The 22,800-nt window shown below is 48.2% G+C and overlaps 2 protein-coding genes across 9 annotated transcripts in view; one reads left to right on the top strand and one right to left on the bottom strand.

Annotated features, from left to right (window-relative positions):
* SRGAP3 (SLIT-ROBO Rho GTPase activating protein 3) overlaps positions 1–22,800 on the bottom strand; it is a 575,259-nt gene that overhangs the window by 126,371 nt on the left and 426,088 nt on the right. The gene's annotated exons all lie outside the window — the stretch shown is intronic.
* The window catches only part of GRM7 (glutamate metabotropic receptor 7), a 227,030-nt gene that overhangs the window by 162,489 nt on the left and 41,741 nt on the right, over positions 1–22,800 (top strand). For 7 of the 8 annotated variants that reach the window (XR_010433342.1, XR_010433341.1, XM_064667081.1 and 4 more), the window contains exons 7-8: positions 926–1,065; positions 18,823–19,758. Coding sequence is in view for 6 of the 8 variants with exons in the window: in XM_064667081.1 (XP_064523151.1) it covers positions 926–1,065; positions 18,823–19,758 (1,076 nt within the window). In the remaining 2 variants the exon portion in view is untranslated. The remainder of the gene's footprint in view (positions 1–925; positions 1,066–18,822; positions 19,759–22,800) is intronic. The other variant, XM_064667086.1, reaches the window with a different exon arrangement.

Below are 22,800 nucleotides of genomic sequence, written 5' to 3'. Positions count from 1 at the left end.
GGAAATGCAGCACTGCTTTGAATTCTCATCTCAGAAAAGGTTCACATCTAATGCCGTGGTAATTAAAATGCAGATGTCGTGGTGAGAACTCTCTTGAGGCTCAGGGATCTGAGAACTCTCCCGAGGATCAGGGATGGTCTGTCCCAGGGCTCAAACATCTCTGCACCTCCAGGCTTTGCTCAGCACCAGGCACAGAGGGAGGGCTGGGGCTTTCTTGTCATGTCCCTGGTCCTGCACTTCCTGACCCATGTTCATCGCCTGAGTCCACAGCAAATAAAGTCAATTCAGGATCCTGCTCTGCTCCCACTGAGACACTTCTGTGTCAGTGTCAGAGAGCCTAAATAAGGGAGTACACAAGGAACAGTCTTCCTAAAGCTTAGTCTGTTCTGTTCCACCCCAAGCACACAGTGATTGCGGGAATGAGAACATACTGTGGAGGAGGAAGCTATTTCTGGATGCCAATCAAGACTCACCAGACCTGGGCTGACTCCTGACAGCACTATCTCACAGAAGCAGATGGAACATTTTCTGGGAGGGGGTGAAAAGCAGCATTTAGAGGCTCCATTCACAGGAGTGATTTTCACTGAAGAACTCCCTGAGGAAAGAGAGATGGGAGGGAGGCTGGAGGGCAGCAAGAAAAGCCTTCTGATATTTCTTATGTTGGGCAAAGCTAGAGTGAGGTAAGGCTCATCTAGTTTGCTCTGTTTATTTTTAGGCAGCAGGTTTAAGCAGTGAGAGCTGATCTCTGGGAGAGGGCTGGGGTGATGCCAGTGTCCTGAAGTGTCCTGTTAAATGGCCGGGCTGGTGGATGACCTTTGCCTGAAACACGTTTCCAGTCTCAATACTCTCAACCGTGACTAAATAAAGCAGATCTCGTAAAGACTTGGTGTCGGTTGGTTGGATTTTGTCTTGTTTCCTTCCCCAGGCAGTGCTGGCACTCCAGTGATGTTCAACAAGAACGGGGACGCCCCAGGGCGCTACGACATCTTCCAGTTCCACAGCACCAACACCAGCACCCCGGGCTACCGCCTCGTGGGCCAGTGGACAGATGACCTCCAGCTCAACGTGAGTCTGCCTCAGTCCCTCCTTGCTCCTTTTTGTCAGCCATAGTCACTAAATGCTTTTTTTATCCTGAAAGACTTAGGAGGGATCTTCACTGTTTCTTCACAGCAGCATCACGGGGTTTTGCCGCACATTATCTTGTTCTAGTCTGTCCTGCAACCTTCTCCCTGTACCCTGAGTACCAAAGCTCCTCAGACTAATAGAGACATTAGGGGATCATGCAAATTTTATTACTTTTGTGTGTCTGAAGTCCCCAGTTGCCAACTTGGAAAATGAAGCCATAATTTGTTGTAGTTCGAAACCACAGGGCTTTCATTTGCAGATGCTCTTCAGTTTTTCCCGTTTTTGGAAAGCTGAAACTAAATGTTGTTGGAGTGACTCACTTTTCCGGTGGTACTTTCAATCCATATGGATGAGATGGCCTTTCTGTGATGATGCCTAAAGGAAAACAAGCACGTAGGAGCAGGGGATCAAAGATTCTTTGATGTTTTCCAGATGAAAAAAATAGGAGTGGTGGGTGGGAAAGCTGGAGACTCTGTGTCAGCCTCAGCCACACAGAGCTGGTCTGTGACCTGCCTCCAGAGCTGGGTTCATGGTTCCTGATTGACTCTGTGCAAGTTGCTTGAGCCTGGAGTTGGTGCAGAAGTGGTGCCAGTTTAACCTTAGAGCTGTTGGCTCCTTGTGGAGTGTCAGGAACACCCACAGCCAGTGTCTGCAGCTCAGTTTGGCTCTTCAGCAACAGAGCCTCAATAAGAGCAAGGTTATTCCTGAAGTGTTTATTTGTTGAAAGAGGTTCTCCTCTCTCAGTCAAGGTTCCATCCAGGGATGCTTGGTATGTTATGGCTCCTTTTCCTTTGCAAACAGGGTGCAGGGTGCCAGGGAGGGCTGTGTGACCATGGCCCAGCCCCAGCACACCCCCCAGAGGTGGCCAGGACATACCTGGCACACAGGGAGTGGTCACAGCCCCTGTGGCTGAGCGTGGACCCAGCGTCACCCTCACTGCACCTGGGGGTCAGACCCATGGATTGTGGGGACACCTGAGACCCCCCAGCCATGGAGCTCTTTGTGCAGCTGGGACACACCCTTGGGCTGCCCAGGTAGGTCCAAACACTGTCATTTGGGGTGTAACCAAATGCAGAACACATTTGTAATGTTTTATGGTTTTTTGTTAAATTAACTAAATAATATGTGGGTCACCAAAAGTCCAGTCTTGGAGACTGGCCACAATATTTTGCTCTCTTTGGATTGTGGCTCATTTTGATAGACTGTATTTGATTTGCTCTTTCAGTGTTTTTCAACTTCTGATGTTCTATTTAAAGAAACCTATATTAACTTTCAATTTACAGTTCTTTTAGCAAAAAATATTAATATTTTATTAAGTAAATCCTTCTTTATGTAAATGACACATCCTGACTCATTAAAATTTAAAGCTAAATTAATGGAGCTTGATTTGTATTCCTGTTGTTGTGTTAAATGTTTCCATAAAAAGAGCTGTTTCCTCACCCTCGAACCCTCGTGGCCACAGGGTCATCTCAGTAATTAGGATTCTCTCAGTAACTTCCCTTCTACTCATGAGAGTGTCCTGGTTTCTCACACAGATATAGATGTAGGTGTGGGTATGTGATAGTCCCTGTCTGTATTTTCTTACAATAATAAAGAAAATTGTGGAGTTTAGGGAAGTCAAGGACTCCTGGAAATAACCAAACTAAATACTGTTAAATACATCCCAGGGCAAACTACCAGAGGCTACAATTTGTCTTCAGTAATTATTGTGGAGATAACCCTTCAGGGGATATTTCCCCAGTTCTTATTCCTTTATTACTAACACAGAAAGGGAAAGAAAAGGATGTTTGATGGAAGTGCTAATTTTGATTTGGAAGCTGCTGCAGTGATGTTTTGTTTTCCAAGAGACTTGTCCCTCTGGGCAGTCTCAGTTCTGTGTGTCTGAATTTCCTCCATTGCAAAAAAGAAAAGTTGTTCCCACGGGCCTCAAAGGTAAGGACACTCCAGATCCCAAAAGGAGCAGGTAAACAACTGCTGAAGACCATCACAGGTGAGTAAATACCTTCTTCTTTATCACTGTCCTCATTCCAAGAAGGAACCAGCATGTTTTGCCATTTCTCTGGTTGTGGTGCTGCTGTTCAGCCTGTTGTGGAGCTCTTCTACAATGGTCATGTCACCTTCCCATTCGTGGTATTTTTCTGGAGAGTAATGGTCACAGAGTGGATTAATCTTGAGAGCTGTACTGGATTCTTTTGTGTAAAATTACACAAGAACTTCTATTTAAATTTTCTTTCTGTTGCTGATGTTGGTAGACAAAGAGAAGAGATCTTTAACAACTTATTAAAATCTGCTCTATCAGTTTGTTTTTTCTTGTTGTCATGAGTTGATAAACCTGGTTTTGTGAGTTATCTGAGACTGTCTGTTCTTCTCAGTCCTGGTGGCTTCTCCCACCTTGGCATCACCTTTGTGTTTCCTGTCCAGCCAAGGCAGACACTGGCTCCCTGCACCCTCCAGAGCCAGGCTCTGCTTCCCTTCAGATGTTTGTGTGTGAAGTGTCTCATCCTGGTGCTGTTGACTCACCCTGGATTTGCATTCCTGCATCTGAGGTCAGAAGCTGGTTGATAACAAAGAAAATATTTTATGACTTTTCACTGCAGCAAACTTTGGGACATGACATGGCTTTTATGGAGGGGCAGCACAATCCCCCCCTTCCTTTGCCTGGTTGGTATCAAACAACTGAGCACAGCTCTGCCCGGTACCCAGAGCATGATTTAGTGTCACTTCTGGCTGTGTTCCAGGTATCCACGCAAGGATGAAATGAGCAGATGTCTAATTTGGAATGGCTTGGCCAGTATTCCATGAAAAGCCACTGCAGTGCTTTGTTCTCCCAGCAGCAAGGTTGTGATTACACGATGCCCACCCCCCTCCAACGAGAGGTCAGGGAGGACCACCCTCTGCCTCTGTCCCTGCGAGGATGATGCCAAGCTCTGTCAGCCCCTTTTGGCCCCTGGCACGCAGATTTAAGACACAGTATTTATAGTTCATGTTCTCCTACAATTTGAAGTGCTTTGCCCTGGATTTTGGGATCAGGAATTTGGCCAGCTGCATCCCTGCTGAAATCCTGAGCCGTGACCCCCAGTGCCTGTGGTACAGCAAAGATACAGCTAATGCCATTAGCTGATAAATCCTCTGGCCACGGCAATATTGGAGTTTTAAACCAGGATTGTGGCTCCCTGGTGGTGCTGAGGGTGCGTGTGGGTGTTACGAGGCAGTTGTGTCATTACATGAACTACTTTGACTGGTTTTAGGTTTAATGTTTCAAAAGCCAAAAGTGCCAGCGGTGTTAGGGAGGAAATCTGCCACGGGGAGAAGGGGGCGTGTCATGCACCGGCTGTTTTTTGGTTGGTTTGCTTTACAAATGGGTGATTTGGTTTGTTGTGTGGTTGGTTTTCCTTTGGCAATAACTGGGTCTCTGAGAACTCTGTGGCTGGTGCAGTGGGAATGGTGAGGGTGGCTGAAGGCAGCGTGGCCAGGACACGCAGGGTCCTGCTTTCATGGCTGATGTTTCCCTTGGAATTTTAGAGCAGTACTTACTCTCCCTGCTCTGCTTTCCCAATGTGCCCCACAGCCCCAGCTCCAGCTGCCTCTTGGCTCTCCCTGCCCTCTTTGTGAGTCTCTGGAAGCCTTTGAGGTTGGTGGATAAGAGGCACTGCAGGAGTGCAAGGGGCTGGCTGAGCAGCTCCCGTTCGTGGCTGGCTCCTAAAAACGCAACTCCTCCTGCTTTGAGGTGCCTGACACAAACAGAAACACACCTCTGCTGGAGGGACTGCTGTGTCTGAAGGAGAAAGAAATGGATCACTCCTAGAGGAACTGCAGGTTCTCGTGGGAAATTTGGTGATATTGCTTCTTTCTCTAGACAGAGTTAACTCAGCAGGTCCCAGGTTTATTATGTTTTCCCATCCCATTCCCCCTGCAAGTACCCCAGAACTGTCAAATCAACAAGTAAAGAAACAATCCCTGTGAAATTGCTGAACCTTCTTTTTCCAAGTGGTTGTGCCAAGGCTGGAGAGATCTGTCCAGGCTCCTGCATGTGGACATGAGCTGCTGCCTGTGGTCAAGTGACAACGAGCTGGAGGATGGTGAGATCCTACAGGATGGACTGGAGGTGCTGACTGGACACAGGAGGAAGCTCTCCCTGGGGAAATGCTCCTGCCTCTGTCAAGTGTCCCCAGCTGAGATGTGGGGTCACCTCAGATCATCCCCTCACATCCCTCTGGGGCTGCCTGTCCATGGGGGCAGAGGTGGTGCCCCCTCCCACCCTCACCCTCATCTGGGAGGAGTGAAATGGTTCCATGAGACCTGTTCACTTGCCCTTAGAGAGGGAGATCTTCCCAGAACAAGCCAACATGGGGCTGTTTTTTGGTCTGATTGTCTAAGGAATGCTGTAATAAGGCCATTAGTGTCTGCATAGGGTGCATCATGTTGTCTTAATTGCATTGGCATCTCCAACTTGTCAAGTGCTCTCTTCCAGCTCGGTGTTATGGCTCAGAACAGTGGCACTGGGCACTGGAGCTCTGCAGCACATTTTCAGGATGGCTGAGGAAGGTGAATCCTTGACTGGGGATGGAAAACACCATGTCCTGTCCATTATTACACTGCAGAGATTTCAAGCAGCTCTTACTCGAGACGTGCTTCACTTGCAAAGCATCAGGCAGGGTTAACTGTGAGCTGCAGACAAAATTAAACCATTTCTCTCATTAATCTGTTTGCAAACAGAAAAAAACACATATTAAAGATGCCTAAACCTGTGGCGTGCAGAGACAAACAAGAAAGCCTGTGTTGTTTTGTGGCTGTGCCCCGGGATTGGGAATAGCCTGGTGGTGTGGAGCAGTGCAGGGTTTGACACATGACTGCTGGTTGCAGGAGCCCTGCACGCCGTGCTGGGCCGGCTGCCTGCAATCCCTCAGCCCCTTATTGATGGCCTCCAGCAGTGCGTGATCTATGGCTGCAATCCTGCCAAACAAGTGCTGGGAAGATGGATGGTATTGATAATTATCAATATGGTTCCATAAACACGTCGGTTACACGGATCCAACTGCCCTTATAAATCCTGGCTGGCGCCGGGGACGCGGCTGCTGCTCGTTAATAACTCCCCGCTCCGGGGGGACGGAGCTCGGGGCTGCTGTTTGCCAGCGTTTTAGAGGAGCCTGAGAAATGGGGGGAAAATGAATCTTGCTTTAAGGAGTAACATTCCTGCAGCTCATGGTGTCGGGCTGGGAGAGAGCTGGGGGTCAGCATTCCCCTCCCGAGGATGGGGAGCCCTGGCTGGCCTGGGAGACAGGCAGAGCCACTGACCCAGGGACCAGGCAATGCCACACTGCCGTTCTGTTTTCCCTACAAATAGAATTCTATTAAGTAACTCAGTAATCCTGTGTGCAATTTATGCAGATCCTGCTCACTTCAACACCTACTGAGTCTGTTTGGGCTCAGACTAATCAATTTACTGCCACAAACATCTCTGTTAGGGAATCTGGAAATAAATGTTATGAATAGTGAGCTGGTGATGAGAGAATTAACTGTCTAACCTGCTGGCAAGAGACCTGGCTGTACCTGCCTTTCTTTGGTAAAATATTCAGGTTGGAATTAGATCCAAGCAACTCCTCAGCACTGTTGGATGCCCAGGAATATTCTGTCAACAGATGGTATTTTTCTAAAATAATGTGTTCAAATTGATTTGTGCTCATTTTTTTGTTTTGTTTTGTTGTTAGGTTTTGGTTTTGTGTTTTTCTTTGGAGCAGAGTGTGTTCAAAGCAGATGGATTTTTGTTTGTTTGTTTGTTTGGCACTGTTGGGACACTCTGCATCCTCTGCTCCCCTGGTCCTGTCCAGGCACCTGCTTTTCAGTGTCACATCTGTCACTGGGTGACACGTCTGACAGTCACGCTCCCGGGGCTGGGGGTGTCTGGCTTCGTGGGAATTATTTCACAGCATTTCCACTGCTGAATGCAAAGTCCTTCCAGAAAGCTCTCCAGCCTGTTTGCAGAGCTTTTGGCCATAGCTGGGCCTTTCTGAGCTCAGCCTCTGTTACACCCTCAGCCAAACTGTCTGTGGTCCAGGCAGGAGTTTAAAGGTGAGTAATTGCATCAGTGGGTTCCTAAAACACGTCCCAGTTACATGTTCTGTCTGGGAGTCCCCCTGCCCACCGTGTCAGCAGCTCTGATGTGCTGTAATGATAGATGTTGTTTGTTTTGTTCTCTCATTAAATCCTGCAATCTTTCATTGCTCATGTCAGCTGTGACCAGCAAAACACCTTTAATTATCTTAACTTGCAGAATTAACTTTCAGCCAACTGGAAGGGAATTTTTCAAACCACTGGCCTGCTGAATGACCATATGCTAATTCCTTAGTCCTCCATCAGGCCTCCAAAATGTATGGAAGAGGAGCAGGCTGGAATCAGGCAGGTCCTGCTCACAAGCTGTGATTGCAGCCGGACTCGGGGAGGGCTCTTGGAATGAAACCAGGGGGCTGTGGGATCACAGATGGGTTTGATGCATTTGGTTCAGAGACGGCTGCTGGAAGTAATTTGTGCTCAGATAAGGGCACAACCTCAGCATACCTGACAGAAACCATGTGAATCCAGCAGCGCTGCTCCTGTACCACAGCAGGGAGCTGAAGCACTTACGGCACTTCATCCTCCCAGAGCCTGAAGGGAGCCTGCAAGAAAGATGGAGAGAGACTATTTACAAGGGCCTGGAGAGGGACAGGACAAGGGGGAAAGGCTTCAAACTGACAGAGAGCAGGGTTAGATTAGGAAGGAATTCTCCCCTGCGAGGGTGGGGAGGCCCTGGCACAGGTTGGGCAGAGAAGCTGTGGCTGCCCCATCCCTGGGAGTGTCCAAGGCCAGGTTGGACGGGGCTTGGAGCAACCTGGGATGGTGGGAGGAGTCCCTGCCCATGGCAGGGGGTTGGAACAAGATGATTTTTTTTTTTTTTTAAGGTTCCTGCCAATCCAAACCACTTTGTGATTCTCTGATCCCTAAATGCAGGTGACCCTGTTTGTACCTGGGCTTTCTTTGGAAGAAGTCCTGAGTAGTGTGTGTTGGGATGCAGAAAACCTCAGAGGGTGTCTCCAAGTGTCCCTCAGTGCACATGTACCCAACACTGGGCATGTAAGGCCCAGTTCCCAGGAGTGTTTGGGGTCAGCACAGTGCTGATGGAGCAACACTCACAGAGACACAGCCCAGGGCTGCGGGGATGGATCTGGTGAGGAGCTGGAACGGGCACTGCAGGAGCTGGAAAGAGCACTGCAGGAGCTGGAATGGGCACTGTGGCAGCTGGTGCCCGCATGGGAGTCCTGGACAATCCTTCTGCAGCAAGGCTTGGTCTGGAGTGAATCAGAAACCCTGCCAGGGTGGTGCTCTTGGAAGGGGGAAAGCAGCTTTGAGAACTGAAGTGTTGGGAGGCTTTGACAAAGCTGGGTGTGAATGGCAGAACAAAACCATCCAGGAGAACAAGGACCCTCAGTCCCCTCCATGTGCAGAATTAGTAAATAATCCACAAAGAGAAGAGCCAGAGCCGTGGGCACCCCTTTCCACGGGGGGTGGATTTTCCACTTGAAAATCATGAAAACTGTGGGGTTTTTTTAAAAAGAAAGATTATTCCACAAGTTCAAGCTTTCTATGTAGAATTTCACTCTATAAAAACAGGAGGGCAACAGTTAAACCTTACACATTGCTCTGAAAATGGGCTCAGACTTGGAACTGAGGACATGAAATGTCATTTCCTCTCTGCCATTGACCCCTTTTGCCAGGCAGTAACACACACCCTGGGCTGCACCACCCCAGGCAGGCGAGGGGAATTCAACTCCACCAGCTTTGGGCAACACAGAACATGGGTGTGATTCTCCTCCAGGTCTGAGGATGTCACAAGGTAAAGTGTTTGCAGGGAGATAAATGCTAAGAGAAACCAGGCTGGGAGAGTATCTGAGATATATTACAGGTGTGTGCAAAGATGGGAAGCACCAGGAGCGTAAGGAGCTCATAAAAGCTGGAATGGCAAAAAAGGATGTAGCAGAAGACTCGGTGACTTGAGAATTTGCTTCATCTTGTGCTGTTCTCTCCCGTACCCGTGAGCTGCAGGCAGACACACTGAGTAACACCAGAAATAGAAGGTAAAAAACAAATCACCCAGTCTTCAAAATAGGTGCTGGTTTGCTCCTGCACATCCCTTTGTAAATCCTTTTTGTGTGGCTAATGTAGTTTTGTCAGCAAATATATTCAAGAGCAAATGCTTTGCTGGGATGTTTTATGGCTAATGAACAGGTTTGGTTGCTTTTGGCAGGAGTAACGATGTCAGTTTGTGTGTTATTGAGAGTGCAATATTCTTTATTTAATACCCAAAAACGGGAAGAGGCTCTTCAATGACAGATGTGCTTTGTTGTATTTGGAGAAGTTCACCCAGCTATGGAGAGAAAAAACACTTCATCTGTGCACCAAAGCTGTTCTGCTCCCAGCAGCAGCTCCTCCTCTGCTGCCAGAGTGGAGAGCAGGGCACAGCAGCTCCAGCAGCAAGGGAGCACTGGGCACATCCCAAATACCTGAGCACTGGGCACATCACAAATGCCTGCCAGGTAGTCCAGTGGGAAACTCAGGCTTCCAGTTAGATCCACTGTGCTCTTTAGCTGTGTTTTTGCCAAATGTTTCCATCCTTCTTGCCCCTTGTCTCAGCCCAGCAGGGCCCCCATAACTGCTGTGGTAAAGCCCCAGCCTGGGTCAGCCCTGACCAGGCACCCCCGTCCCAAATGAGGGGCTGCTCCCTGCTGGGGATCGTCCCCAGGGCATGGAGATGGCATAAAAATCAGCTTCACTGTTTGTGTCTCATCTTTGCCCTGGCAAAGGAAGTTTGATGGGAAATACTCTGTCTGTGACTGGCAGGCTGAAGGTGCATGGGCACCTGTGGTTATCGGGGTGGAGAAGGGCAAGCCAGGGCTCCGGGTGGAAGAGGAAGAATCCAGGAAGTATCAGGATTTATGCCTCTAGATCAGACACATTTTTGCCTTTTCCTTTGCAAGTGTAGCCCTTTCTCCTGGAGCAGTGCTCAGCAGCCTGGAGGTTCATGTCTAGCAAGGCCACAAGGACAGCCCTGAGATGCTTGTGCTGTTCCTTTCTTTTACATCTCCTTTCTCATCCTTTTTTTATCTCCTCCTGCGGTTTGTGTGGTGTGGGAGAAGGTGTTTGTGGACTATCCCTGTCTCTGTGAGAGGTGAGAGCCTGGCATTCTCCTCCCAGATGTTGGGATGCAGCAGAGAGGTGCTGGGGGACAGTTCCCCCAGGACGTGGGTTTGCACCATGCAGGGCTGGTTCCTCAGCTCCTCCAGCAAGACCTTCCAGCTTTAGTTTAGATGTTATTCTTCCCTGTGAAGGTGGGGAGGCCCTGGCACAGGTTGGGCAGGGAAGCTGTGGCTGCCCCATCCCTGGAAGTGTCCAAGGCCAGGTTGGACAGGGCTGGGAGCAACCCATGGCAGGGGTGGCACTGGATGGGCTTTGAGGTCCCTTCCAACCCAAACCATTCTGGGATTCTTTGATTCTATGCAAATCCACGTTGCATCCTGGAACTAAGAGCAAATAAGTTTTATTTTGTATGCAGAGGACGAATGGAATACAGAGTGACTTCCATTCAGAGGAGTGAGGAATGATTTCCTCGTGCCAAACCTGGCAGTGGGAGCACTGAGCAGGATTACAAGCTTTGGGACTTTACCTGCCTCAGATTTTAGTGGCAGATCCTTGGCAGGTGTGGGCTGGCACCTTCTAGTCATGCCAAGAGTCTTGTGAATATTAACAGCAGCCAAAGCTTTGATTTGTCTCCATTTTTATGTATCAAACCTGCATGTGGACTCCTTTGTTGTATTGTATGAGCAGCTATGGGAACTCTTGGCTTAAAGCTGTTTCTGTAGACCCTAAACAAAATCCAGCTGTGTTTTGCAAAATGAAATTTTGGTCCCATACAGATGCCAGTGCCAAGGGTAGCAGAGTGGAAATGATGATAATTTTATCAGATTGTTCCTGTTTGCTTTACAGAGGAGAAAGGAACCCCACAAAGGGTGATTGAAAGCTCTGCACACGTGAGGCCCACGTGAACAGCCCTTGGAGTTTCCAACCTTTAAGCAAAGCAGAAAGGTTCTGACAGAGAGCGTGTACTGAGTGGGTCAAAAATAATCACTATTTAAATGTCCCTGAATACTGATTTCTGAAGAAAATCACCGTGGCTTGTGGCAGGACTATAATATCAGAGTATAACATGGAATTTAATGTGTCTCCAGCCAATCATTCACATGATGGGCAATAATGGCCCCAAATAAACAGCTGTACAGTGTCTTTAGTCTGCTCCAAAAAAACTTGAGGGAAAGGCTTTATTTGCTTTGTTTTCCTGCTTTATTTTGTTTCTTTTTCACTAAACTCAAAATGCACATTTTATGTGAAAGTGCTGCATAAATGATTCCCATGAAACAACCTTGTTTACTTGTTAACTGCACCTTTAATGGTGGGGGGAGCTGGGTTTGACCATTAACAGCAGCATCTGAGCAGCTGGTTCCCAGTGGGAAGTGGAACTCGATATTTTATCCCATTTTAGCAGTGCCTGTCCTTTAACTGGCTGGTGAAGGGTCGTGCAGGCTTAAACCTCCCTTTGCAAGACCAGATCTCGCCCTTTTTCTCCCAAAAATACAGCTGGAGAAGGTGGTTCTGGCTTTTCTCCTCGAGCCCTGGTCCCTAAGGTTGAGTTCACCCAGGGCACGGGAGCTCCACTGCTGGTCCTCCCTGCCCATCCCTCCCCATCCCCACTGCCAGCTGTGCCCTGGCACGGGCAGCAAACCAGGGTGCTCTCCAGGATTTTTCTGAATGTCTCACCCTCTTCATGGGGAGAAAATTCCCTGCACTGGAAGGCAGTTGCTCACCTGGGAGTGTCACCTGGGAGTGAAATATTTCAGGTATTAGCCTGGAGGGAATAAGATACCAGCTCCAGTCCTTCTTCCACTTGACGGGAGGGGAAGGCAAAATATTGTGTTGTTAGTGCAAAAGTGTGATGAAGCAGGTTAGTTTTGCAAGGGTAATTTAAACAAAAAAATAAAAAAAAGCTCTGATTTTTATTCTTTTTGACAGAATTTTAGTGGAGTCTCAAGCAGACCAATAACATTATTGTTTTAGGCAGGATGTGATTGGAGGGCTGGTGTTAATTCAGATACTGAATTCATGGAATGATCTTCAGCTTCAGCCCTCAGTGCTGGGCTTCTCCATTCCCTCTGTCTGTCTGCTGTGCCTCTGTCTGTCTGCAGATCCATGGGCTGCTGTGCAGCTCTGGGAGCACCAGCCCTGGCCAGGACCAGCCCCCACCTCCAGCCCAGCAGGACGTGGCTGTGGCACTGATGGAATCCTGGCCCCAAGTGTGGGGCAATTAAAGTCCCCGAATTTTCTGTGTATATCTACAGTTCTTTCAGGGCCCAGCTGACTGAGCATAACCCGAGCAGGATAATTTAATACTGATAATATTATTAATATCACTGCAGCAATCCAATTAGGGCCGAAAGGAGCTGGGTACTGAGCTAACCTTGGAATTCTGTGGTTCTTTCCTCTCCCCTCCTGGCCCATGAGTCGTGACAAGGAAATTACTGACCCATTGATGCTCGTGCTGGAAAAAGGGAAAATTGGGACCAAATAACGTGACTAGAAAATATTGGTCTTTGACTGAGCCTGGGAATTAGTAGGATAAATAAATGAAAGCGTTTGTGGTTGGCAGGCACTCGGAGATAAACGCTGTCCAAAGCCCACACTCTGTTTGGCTCCTCTCTCCTCGGTGCCCTTCCCGCTTTGGAAGCTGTGTGTGGGATTTGGCAGAACTTTTTCACAGTCATAAATAACAGGAAAAATAAGAAGTTGCTGGCTCATAAGAGAGATAAACAAAGATTAAGGGCCGATCCTTTCCTCAAACATTTGGTAAGGTTGTCTCATGGCTGTGCCACGAAAAATGACTCAGGAAAGGAGTTTTCAGGTGAAAGATCAGAATTCCTGGATTTATTTCTAGATGTGCCATTGTCATCCAGGCCTGTGATTTAGGACTTAAACTTGCCAGCTGTGGAGGGTTATGAACCTGTTAGAAACAAGCATTTGAACAGTTGATTTTGGCTGCTGAAGGGCTGAGCCATCACTTTGCCCTTGAGCTGAGCTGTGGTTTATGGGCTTTGAGACTTGGGACTGGGGGTTTCTCATCATCCTGCCCAAAAAATCCCTTTGCTTCCCAAAGAAGCTGTGGCTGCCCCATCCCTGGAAGTGTCCCAGGCCAGGTTGGACAGGGCTTGGAGCAACCTGGGCTAGTGGAAGGTGTCCCTGCCCATGGAAGGGGGTGGCACTGGATGGGCTTTAAGGTCCCTTCCAACCCAAACCATTCTGGGACTCTGTGATGATTCAGATTTTCTCTCATTTTAAGCCACCACAGGATACAAAATGGCCTTGGGTAAGCTCTGCTTTGCAAAGATAGTTTTGCTCTAACCTATCAATTCAAAGAGACAAGAATTGTGTGGTATTTGGAAGCACATGCTCTTTTTTTAATTAGAAAATATTATGCAGGGGTTGCAGGATGAATACTGAAGATGCATAGTCCATCCCCTTCCATTAGTGAGGAGACAACACGAAGCTGTAGGCAGATACAAAAGCATTAAAATAATTAATTTTCAGTTTTATTGTGTGTCAACAGAAATGTAAGATAATAAGCATTTTTGCAAAAAATTGTGGATTAAGCATCTTTCTCTATATCAGTGTTGTGCTAGAAATGTCCTTGCTTTAATGTAGAACAAATAGCCCTTGGATCTCATTAAAGAGGGTATTATAAATGCTCAGTGGAACTTGCTGCTGGTGTAAAGCAGGTGAGGTTGGTAAAAAACGATGACAAATATTAAATGAAAGGCAAAGTAAGAGTAGAAAGGAATGAAAAAAAATAAATGAGGGTTAAGAACTGCTTATTGTGAGGTCACCAAAGGGGAGTTGTAGTCTGGGAACAAAAGCGATGGAATTAGTTGAAGTTTGCAACCATAATTAACTAATGTGTTAAATAGGATGTGACCCAAACTGGTGAGGGACACCTGGAGTGCTGTGTCCCTCAATGACAGTGAAAAATTGCAGGTTTTTTTGCTGGAAGCCTTTGAGAAGTGACGAGTTTCCGTTATTTTCAACTAGAAAGTTGCAATTTGCTTGTTTGGTGTGTGTTTAGGGACAAGACTCTGTGGCTGCTGTGCCATGAGGACAGAAACTAGACAGGCAGCAGTAGGAGAAACCAGGACAAAATATATGTAAGGATGTTTAACTTCAATTTATAAGGAAGATACATTGGAGGGGCCTCCTCTGTGGGGTTGGGAGGCAGTGCTGGACTGATGCTCCATCTCACCAGTGTAGAGTTCCCATGGAACAGCACTGGAAGCAGGGAGGAAAAATAGCTGTGGTGAGGCAGGGTGAGCTGCAGAGCACAGGGATGGACTGGGATGCTCTGTGAGGAATAGGGTGCCCAGGATATGCCACAGCATCCCTGTCCCAGCAGAGGTGCTCTGGCAGCAGCTGTGGATCAGGTTTAGCCAAAAGTGGGGATTTTTTGCCTCCACCACCCTGCAGGCTCTGTGCTGTCTCAGGGCTCTCCTGTCAGTCCTGCAGACAGGGAAATGAGGTGAGTCACAGGATGAGGGCAAACACCTCATTCCCTGAGCCTGGGGCAGCCACTGGAGCAGCTTTGCATCCTCTCTGGTTTATCATCCCCATTATCTCCTGAAGGGATTGTAGTTGATATTTTGCAGAAGGCTCTGCTGACGATGTGTTATTGACATATTCTTAGCTTAAAACCATTATCATGGTAAACCCCTGGATTTAAAAACTAATTACAAGACATTAATAGCTGAGCCTAAGAGCTAAGTCATGCAAATATTGCTGCCTGCGAAGGGGAATGTACACAAATGTTTGAACTGCTGAGTTAGGAGCTGGAGTCTGGAGGGTGGCAATAAATCCAAGCCCAATCCTTTGCCTTGTGTCCTGACGTGTCCGTGAGATTAATGGCACCGGCAGTATGAAAGTCATATCAGGGAACGTGGCTATTTTCTTCCCCAAGTAGGTTAATTATCACTAATGTAATTATTTTTGTACTGCTTTTTGTTTTAATCAAACATTGCATGAAACAATTAAGTTCAGAACAAATGGCTTATTAGGGGAATGTTTGTGGCTCTGGGAAGAACAGCAGCGACGTTTGAATTATGCACTTCTATTGAGTTACTTTATTCATTAAAATGAACAATTACATTAGGCCTTATGAGACAGACTAAGCATTTCTGGTTAATGTTTGTTCTGTAGTGAACATAATGAGAATTTATATCGGAAATGGACCCCATCCCTCTGGCTCGAGGCGTTTAGGAACTGGGCCATTCCTAGGAGCTGGGAGAGCTTGGGGAAGAAGGAGAGTTAACCCCTGGCCCAGGTGCTGCTGCATTGCCCCGTGGTGGGGGAGGGAGTTTTTGCTTTTCTTTTGGGTTTTTCACTTGTTTGTTTGTTTTCTGCTTTCCTGGTTCTGGTTTGGGGTTTTCTCCTGCACACTGTGCTGGCAGGGCCGACCACGGTGCCCCACTGCTGGGCCCCTGGAGCACGGCCAGCTTCCAAGCTCTGTTGTCATCAGCTCTATTGAATGTCCTGCAATGAACCTGTTGTGGTTTAGAGGGTTTTTTTCCCATTTATCAGATCAATCCAGCAGTGCATGAACTGTCATGGCCTGCTCATGATGCTGCTGAAGATGTGCCACTTGACATGTCAATAAGCAGGTGATGGGCAAATATGTGATTTTCCAAGACATTAGACACATCTCTACAGCATCTGGTGCAGTTTAGGTTTTGCATCCTTCCCAAATTCAGCAGAATTGCCATGGAGAGGAGCTCCTTGTGTCCCCCAGCACTGACTGGGTCCAGTGCTAAGCTCAAGATGTGGAATTGTGGGCTCGCTGTGAGTACAGGGTGTCTGGCTGCCTCTGGAAGTGCTGTTGGCTTGGGAAAAATAAATTCCCTTATCCTCTGTGTGCCAGTTTGACATAGGACTGAAATGGAAGGTTCTACGTAAAAAACCCAATTTTTTTATTAATTGCAAGAGTACTTTCTCATGCTTTATGAAATTGTTTGCTTCCTGCTTTGTAGACTGTGATTAGCATTTTCAGATCATCCCTGGAGGTATTAAAAAGATGTGTAGATGTGGCACTTAAGGACAAATTTTCTTTCAAAATTATGCTTTTCTGAGTGGGGAAAGTGCCTCTGGTTTGACTGAGGTTCTTACCTCCTGTGCAGGTGCTGGTGCCCAGCACATTCCCTCACAGGCACTTTGCATCATTACTTTTCTCACCAGAAAGAGCAGAACTCTGCAAATCATTCTGAGGCCAGTGACGAGTTCTCGTGGTGTCTCTCCAGGAGGCCAGAAAAAGGACTTTCCACACTTTTCCCCCATCTTGTATTCATCTCTCTACACACGGTATCCGTGCAGAATAAAGCACCTTTAGGCTGTCCTAGGTCCCAGCAATGCCGTGGAATGTGTCTGAGAATATGGAAATTCATCCTTTTGTAGCCATAAGGGGAAGCAGGGATGTGATAACACATTAATCAGTCTGTGGTTCTGAAGATATTAGCATGTGGAAAATTGTGAAAATCATTTCCTTGCTGCAGACTGGGTCAAAATCTGAGCAGTTGGGATGATGTTCTCATTTTGTATCGATGTCTGCTGCAGAAAGGGCATGAAACAACCTCTGTGGGTAATAGTTATGACAGAAAATGGAGGCTCTGGACTGGGTCAGTGACTCACTCCCTAGGTATAAACACCCAGGTAAGTTGTAGTTCCCCTGTCTCAGTCCACCTTGGAAAAGGGCAAAACACAGATCAGGGATTGAGAAGAGGGAGCAGCAGAGGGTCAAACAGGTGGTTCCTTAAGGAATTGCCATGAACTTTTCCCACCTGCTTTAGGGGTCAGAGATCCCAGCCCTGGTTCTCTTTCCTCACCATCTCTTTGGGTCTCTGCACTGGCCCCACCTGTGCCTCTGCAGGGAGTCAGGGATGTGGGCACGTGCCAGTTCTCCAGCTCTCCTACAGGGCATTCCCACAGCCCAGGAACTCAGCTCCAGCTCTGTAGGGGCTGTTACCATTGTGTTGGAGCAGTGATGGAGTCAGGCATGGAAATGGATTTCCTGGCTCCTTCCACTTCCAGAAAGACCAAAGTACAATTTACCAGTGCAATTAAATGAGTCATTTCCCTTTATCATCAGCAGTCCTTTGCCTTCTGCGAGCTGCACACCTTCAGCTCAGCACAGCATGAAAGGAGGGTTCATGGATCTTTCTCTTTTCCAGGGTATTGAAGGTTAATGAAGTTTCCCAGGCAGTGGCAGAGCTCCGGAATATCCGTTATGGAGGGATTATTTTACAGCCCTCACAGACAGACTCTTGGCTCTCCAGTGTTTGAGCAGTGTGTGACTGCAGGGTTTGGGTTTTTCACATGTATGAAATTAGGATGATACAGGATCTGTTTTGAATTAAATTAGGAAAGTGCAACTTAATCCTTCAGTTTAAGCCTTGCAAACCCCAGTCTTCCTGTGGACATGGATAATCAAGGCAGCTGATTCAAGAAACACATTCTAGAATTCTTTATTTGTAGGGAAAATAGTGGAGCTTGTCAGCATTTAAGTGACCTAAAGAGAAATAGCTGAAATTTTGTTTTTAATAACACTTATTTACATCTGTCCCAGGGGATCAGGTTTTATGTTTGGAAAAGACACACACACACAGAGCAGCTGGTAGAGCCACTGGAATGCTGCTGGGCAGCTGAGTTGGTAGCTGGTGCTGGCAATGCCAGGACCTTCCCAGTAGTTCCAGTCTGGACTGTTTCATGGGGGCTCCAATGCTGAGCCCCCCTTGTTCCTGGAACCTGGTGAGTGGCTTTAGTCTGACATAATTTGAAATGATTTGTGAGTCTAATTTTCCACAGTACTTGGGAACCTTTGTCACATAGTTTGGAGTTCAGGATTCTCCAGACTGCAGAACAAGTGAGACTTTCCCTACATTTAATATAATCATTTATCATTTGCATTCCCAGAAGCATGTGTGGTATTTCAAAAGCTGAATGTGACTTTGAAATGAAATATTATCTAATTATTGCAGTTTTCATTGGTGACCATTTTCTCTGTCCTTCATATTTCTTACCTGGTTCATACTGCAGACCTTGCCATGTTCCCACTGATCCCATGCCCTGTATAAAACACATTTCCACCTTATTTAAAACATTCACCTGGTCAGCCACAGTTCCAGGAAGGAGATCTCTGTTTTGGTCTCGGTAAGAAGTGCCAGGTTTCGTGGAAAGCATTGGTGAATGTGAGTCCTGCCTTCCCTCGAGCACTGCAGTGTTCCTATTAGTTGTCACAAACAAGAGGTTTTCACTCCACAGTTTTATCTGATGTTGTGTGTCATTCCACCAGAATTAACCACTAACAAAAATGAAAATGGAGGCAGCAAACGCTGTTGTGCATCAGAGTCCCTTGCAAAGACAGCCGTGTGAGCAGTTCCTGCAGCGTTCCCAGGCGCCCGCAGCCTAAAGAGTTTATCCAGTGGGGTTTTTCCCATCGGGGTTCCCCCTTAGTCCTCCCCGCTGTGGTTCCCCCCGGGTCTGTGGCAGTGCCAGCTGACTGAGGGTGTGTTTCTGTTCCCTGTGCCGCAGGTGGAGGAGATGCAGTGGGGCGGGGGCGTGCGGGAGGTGCCGCCCTCGGTGTGCAGCCTGCCCTGCAAGCCCGGCGAGAGGAAGAAGATGGTGAAGGGGATGCCCTGCTGCTGGCACTGCGAGCTGTGCGACGGGTACCAGTACCAGGCGGACGAGGTGACCTGCCTGCTCTGCTCCTACAACGAGCGGCCCAACGAGAACCGCACGGGCTGCCGCTCCATCCCCATCATCAAGCTGGAGTGGCACTCGCCCTGGGCCGTCATCCCCGTCTTCCTGGCCATGCTGGGCATCATCGCCACCATCTTCGTCATGGCCACGTTCATCAGGTACAACGACACGCCCATCGTGCGCGCCTCGGGCCGCGAGCTCAGCTACGTCCTGCTGACCGGCATCTTCCTGTGCTACATCATCACCTTCCTGATGATCGCCAAGCCCGACGTGGCCGTGTGCTCCTTCCGCAGGATCTTCCTGGGGCTGGGCATGTGCATCAGCTACGCGGCCCTGCTGACCAAGACCAACCGCATCTACCGCATCTTCGAGCAGGGCAAGAAGTCGGTGACGGCGCCCAGGCTGATCAGCCCCACGTCCCAGCTGGCCATCACCTCCAGCCTCATCTCCGTGCAGCTCCTGGGGGTCTTTATTTGGTTTGCGGTTGACCCGCCCAACATCATCATAGATTATGATGAGCAGAAAACTATGAACCCCGATCAGGCCAGAGGAGTTCTCAAATGTGACATTACGGATCTACAAATCATTTGTTCCTTGGGTTATAGCATTCTGCTAATGGTGACGTGCACTGTGTATGCCATCAAGACTCGGGGTGTCCCAGAGAATTTTAATGAAGCCAAACCCATTGGATTCACTATGTACACTACCTGTATAGTATGGCTTGCCTTCATTCCAATATTTTTTGGCACTGCCCAGTCAGCTGAAAAGGTAGGTGAGAGTGAACAGACCTGATATTCAGGACTCACTGTGGTTCTAAGGACGGGCTGATGTTCAGCTTTACGTGGATTTCCAGATGAGCTCTCCAGCCAGCTCATTCCCGAGACACAGGCAATACATGGCACTGTTTTCCTTCCCCATTTAGCCTGGGGGTCATTCATTTATAAACTGGCAAATGATCAATAACAATCACATTAGCCATTAGTTTTATTGTTGCATCCATTTCAATTGTATCCTTTCAGTAAGATAAGTGGGAATTAGCTGTCATATTATCCAGAAAGAGGCATCTCCTAACTCAATCATTTTGAATACCAGATGTAAGCAAGAAAACTCTCAGAAAATACTCAGAAGACTCCTGTGCCTCTGGAGGTGGGCCCTGAGGGAGTGCACAGCCTGCTGAGTGCTCTGTGTCGCAAACAGCAGCCCCAGGGCACATTTACAGCACAGACTGGGCATGGATGTCATAGCATGCTGTCTGTGATCCCCAGTCCCTGAACCCACACTTCCCTGTGCAGGAAAGAGCTTTGGCTTCTTGTTTCTTTTCTTGCCTCTATCTTCACTCAGCATTTGTTCCTGAACACAAAATTCAGGTGAGCTCAGCACTGTGGAGGGAATTATTGTGTCCCTTTAATGAGTGAGCAAATGTCAGGTCCTGGCTAACACACCTCACTTTGAGCTGGGGTAGGATTTCCACATTTGCAGTTGTTGAACTCCCAGGCTGCTGAGGGGAAGCTGCAGGAAGACAGTGCTGTTACCCAGGCAGGTCTGTGCTTTGGCTCCAGGTCTCTTCCATAGGAAGGTGCTGCACCAGTGCTTTGTTCTTTCCAGTTTGGGAGATTGGCTGTACAGATTTGCAGTTGTTTTGGCCTCAGTTTTGTCCCTCAGTGGAAAAGGAGATCTCTCAGGAGGAAGTTTGCTGGAAGAGGGGATCACCTGGGCTCACCCAGGAGGACACAGAGGTTATAGAGAGGTCTCTGTGTGTCGTCTCACCTCTGCAATGGGCTTCCCATGCAGCCATTGCATCCCCAAAGGGAATAAATTTCAGCTGGAAAGGAGGTCTGCCAAGGCTTACAAACACTTCAAATAGCTCTGCTCTCCCTGCCAAGGGAGAGATAAGAAGCAGCAGAAACAGCTTTAACCACAGTGGGGTCTGTTTGTGACCTGGGTCTGACACAGGGAGTGTGGAGCAGCTTTTGGGCTCCCTGCCTGGCAGTGGGGCCTGCAGGTGACCCACATGAAGGGCTTTAAACTGTTGTCTGCAAAGATGTAACGGGTTGATAAGAAAACACAAAGAATTCCCAAGGCTGCTGCCAGCATCCAAAGCCATTGGGAGCAAAAGCTTCAGGTTTCCCTGTGCTTGCAGAGCTGAATTACCCTGGACTGGGAAAGCAGCAGATTTGTGCCCCAATTGCCATAGTACAGAGAGGAGATGATGATGAACCTGATTTGCTCTAGAGCACAGAGGAGGGTCCGGGGCAAAGGCTGTGCCCCAGCCCGGGGTGCCCCTGCCCAGAGCTGGGGGACACTGGGACAGGGGACAGCAGTGTCCCCTGGCTGCCTGTGCTGCCTGTGCCCAGCTCCTTGGGCTGGGAGCTGCCCTGTCTTGTCTGGCAAACAGGAGTGATCCTCCCTGGGCAGGGGGCACTGGGATGTCCTTGGGTGCAGTCCCTGTGTCTGTCCCTGTCAGTCTGTCCAGCTCCCATGGCACTGGAACCCTCAGCTCCTGGCCCAGCACACGGTGCCAAACCCCCATGCCTGTGCTCCTGGGGCTTCCCCTCCTGCCCTGCAAGAGATGGAGCTGCAATAGCTTTTGTGCTTTGCTTTCTTTTCCATCTCCCTTTTTTGAGTGGGAGTTGTACTTTTTGGTGATTGTTAGTGATTTCCTGTCAGATATTTCCTGGAAAATATTGTGCTGTAGCTTAGCCACAGAGGCCTGGGCTGAAATGGAAATTGCACCTGCTGAAAATCTCATGCAGCACAATCTTTTAAACTGAGGAATGGTGTTATACATAACACTGTGGTTTTCGTTGTGTGGATTTATTTTATTTTATCAATAAATACAAGCATAATGTTGTTTGGTAGAAAGCATATTGAAAACACCTGCCTTGTTCAGGGTAGAGAATAACACCTCCAACAACAAAAAAAGAACTCTAAATGTGCTGCAGGTAATTCATAGAAGGCAAATAAATTGAGCAGTAGCATTTGCAGCAGGTGGAGGGAGGCAGGAAGGTGTGAGGAAGGCCAGATACCAGTCTGTGCTACAGGATGGAGGTAAAACATGAGGTGTATGGAAGATGGCATGGGGAAAAAGGTGATTCCAGACCTTTTTAACCAGTTTCTTTGTCCAGTATCCAGAAACTGAGAGAACACATGGCTGGTTATGATTTATAGGTCAGTTGTGGTTTATAGGCTTAGTTTGGTAATGCAGCAAGTGGATTCCTGGGGGTGTGGAATGTGGTTGTCCCTCCCATGTTTCACCGCCCTTTGGAGTTTCCTTGGCTCTGCTGCCAGGGATTGTCCAGGTTTGGGGGGGTTGTGTGTCAGGGTGGGGGGTTTTGTGTTTTCCTATACATTGTATATATCCCAAAATATGGGATATATGACCTTTGAGGATCAGGACACTGTACTGGGGACTGGAACTGTGCCATGGCTTTGCTCATAAAGATCCTTCCTTTAGTGTGGATTCTGTAGAAAGGCACTAACAGGCTTTAAGCAGAAGGAGGGGAGATTTAGATGGGATACTGGGAAGGAATCCTTCCCTGTGAGGGTGGGGAGGCCCTGGCACAGGGTGCCCAGAGAAGCTGGGGCTGCCCCAGCCCTGGAAGTGTCCAAGGCCAGGTTGGACGGGGCTTGGAGTGACTTGGGCTGGTGGAAGGTGTCCCTGCCCATGGCAGAGGGTGGCACTGGATGATTTTTAGGTCCCTTCCAACCCAAACCATTCCATGAACTGCACAGAGGAGTCCCTGTGAAGCAGAGGGGTCACATCCTGTCCACCTTTGAGCTCCCAATGCTCAGAACCATCCCCAGCTGAAG

This window comes from Pseudopipra pipra, chromosome 11 (assembly GCF_036250125.1).
Source record: "Pseudopipra pipra isolate bDixPip1 chromosome 11, bDixPip1.hap1, whole genome shotgun sequence".
NCBI lineage: Eukaryota > Metazoa > Chordata > Aves > Passeriformes > Pipridae > Pseudopipra > Pseudopipra pipra.
The sequence above is the reverse complement of the archived record's forward strand: the minus strand, read 5'-3'. Positions and strand labels throughout refer to the sequence as shown.